The 2,411-nt window shown below is 41.4% G+C and overlaps 1 protein-coding gene across 1 annotated transcript in view; it reads left to right on the forward strand.

The window, feature by feature from the left end:
- The first annotated feature begins 881 nt into the window (after nt 1-881).
- LOC111273701 (gamma-aminobutyric acid receptor subunit alpha-6) overlaps nt 882-2,411 on the forward strand; it is a 54,769-nt gene continuing 53,239 nt past the window's right edge. The window contains 1 exon segment of the mRNA XM_022855584.2: nt 882-1,604. Within this exon segment, the coding sequence (XP_022711319.2) occupies nt 1,552-1,604 (53 nt within the window). The 5' untranslated portion in view covers nt 882-1,551.

Below are 2,411 nucleotides of genomic sequence, written 5' to 3' on the forward strand. Positions count from 1 at the left end.
CACTCACTAATAATCTCGCAGCATTCTTTGGCCAGCTCTTTCTGGGCACCATAAATGGCCTTCTAATCTTCTTATGTTTCAGAAGGCATACACATATAGCTATCGCCTTTCTAAAGGCATTGCACTCTGAAAAGCTGTCGATTTAAATGGGTCTGTCGTTACTTATTCGGACAAAATGTTGATTATGTAAGGACGAGTAAATGACAGCGTGAAATTAATCGCGGATGGAGGAACCTTTTGCGTATGGCGCACGCTATTGTTAGGCTGCGTCTTATCTTCGAGTCAACATTGGTAGCAGGCACCGTGCTTAACTGCAGATCGTGACAGCTTCACACCTTACGGGCATGTTAGCCACCGACAATTCGATGTCTAAACTGAAACTCGTTTTTTATAGTTCGACAATTTATTGAACTGGATTGTGACTAACACTCAAGCCCAGACGGTACTTGGTCACAATGCCAAATGTTTAGCGTTCTACGTCCGGTACTGTTGTTAGGTGTTCGATCAGCTGAACACAATACACCTCGACCGAAGGATGCTGTCTCAATAATTGAACAGATCAGACTTAATAAATATTTGCTGCAGTTAGGAAAAATGTTCTTAAGAGACACTTCAGATCCCTGTTTTGATGGAAGCAGTACACCGAGAAATGATAGTACGATTAGCCATAAGATGCGCTAGTGATAGTTAGAATGAGGCTAAACGGAAAGCCAGTATCTCGTAAAGACGAATCTTTTTCATCGACACTAAAATTACGCCTGGCTTACAGGACTCGCATTAACTCCGGTCCGCGCATGGCCGTCGGGTGCGATGAATGGCTCAGCCGGCACGAGCCCTTTCCCTTTTCTCTCGCCTAGGGGGTGGAGTTTACGGCCAAACAGGGCCACGAGGCCTCGAGCACATGAGGTTTTGGGCCATCCAGACCGCTGTCGATGGAAACTTCTCCCTCGACCTGCAACGTTAGGATTTCTGGATGTTACACTGCTTTCATCTTCCTCTGGCGAAAGGAAAAAGTCCCGAACCTGATATGAGAATGTATTGGAGAGAGCCACCGTCTGGTGTCTCATCATATATGATTCTACTCAAAAAACAGAACGTTATAGAAATACCTCTATGTTAGTAAAACTTGACGGCCCAGCTTGCTTTATTTGCGAAGGGCTTGAAATATATTCGGACACTAAAAGACCAACAGGACTCTCAGTATTGCATTTTTCAGTCGAAATTGTATCTGGCGGCCACGTGTGTTCCACGAAGTTTCGGCTTAATGTGCAGTGACTCATCTAAGTTTATCATGAATCTGACGCTGAAGATTTGAGCGACTGACGACCAGGCCATACATCTGACCTGGCAGAAATAAGGTTACCATAATTTGTAGTTGACACTGTCCGAATTATGAGCAGACGGCAGTATTGGAGTCAACTGTAATTGTATCGAAGCTGCCATCCAAATAAGATTCTTATCAAAACCGCCTAACCAAAATTAAGCTGGGTAAGAATAAGACATACTAAATTCAGCTGATCGGGTGACGAGCTCGAGGAATACGTGAATAACATGTGCCGTTATAGACAACAAGTCGTTATCTGTGTGTTGCTGACTCTCTTGTGGTAAGTGCTACATCTGGACATGTATCTCTGTACTGTAAATAGGGTGATTATGTCCATGTTGTCAAGGAACGTTTTTCTAAGTATAACAACTTAGTTAATTTGTCTGATAGATATATGTAATTAAACCAAACTTATGTTTAAATATTGTAACATCACTCAAAAGTGTTAGCTTGGTAAGAGCCACTGACAATCTACGAATTGTTAATAAATTGCTTTTTATGACAGAAACACTGTGTGGTTTAGCAATAATATCATAGGGACTCCGTCGAAATCTTTCTCAAATTGCTGCTCCTACCAGGACTTCACTAACGCTTGCCGTGTACATAGAAGAATACATAGGAGAAGTCAGTAGTAGGATACTTAGGTAAAATATTACATACTTTTTCATCGTAGATGTAAGTAACCTACGATTAATTCTATTTGCTTTTTCTCACCAATTCCTGTAGTTAACAACGAGAACCGACTGACGACAGGCGTATTGAATAGGTGGATCATAATGTTTTTCTTCTTGTTTGTTTAGGTGAAGCCATGTTTTTAATTGAACACAAAGCTTCTAATATACATTGAGCCGAAATCTCTCACTGATTTTATACAGACGGGAGAAAAACGTTCGAGAAGTGAACGTTCTGATAATGTTGGCATAACGAAGTCAAGTCTCGCCCATCGAAGCTTGCGTTGATTACACAGGAGTAAGAAGTGGAATGGGTTAAATTTTGCTGAATTTTTACGGTATGCTGCATCAAATGCGCAGTACAAGCCAAATAATAGCAGTGAACATAATTATAGGTCACTATAGATTTTTCAGAC

The sequence above is a fragment of the Varroa jacobsoni genome, unplaced genomic scaffold, assembly GCF_002532875.2.
Source record: "Varroa jacobsoni isolate VJ856 unplaced genomic scaffold, vjacob_1.0 scaffold_216, whole genome shotgun sequence".
Taxonomy (NCBI): Eukaryota; Metazoa; Arthropoda; class Arachnida; order Mesostigmata; family Varroidae; genus Varroa; species Varroa jacobsoni.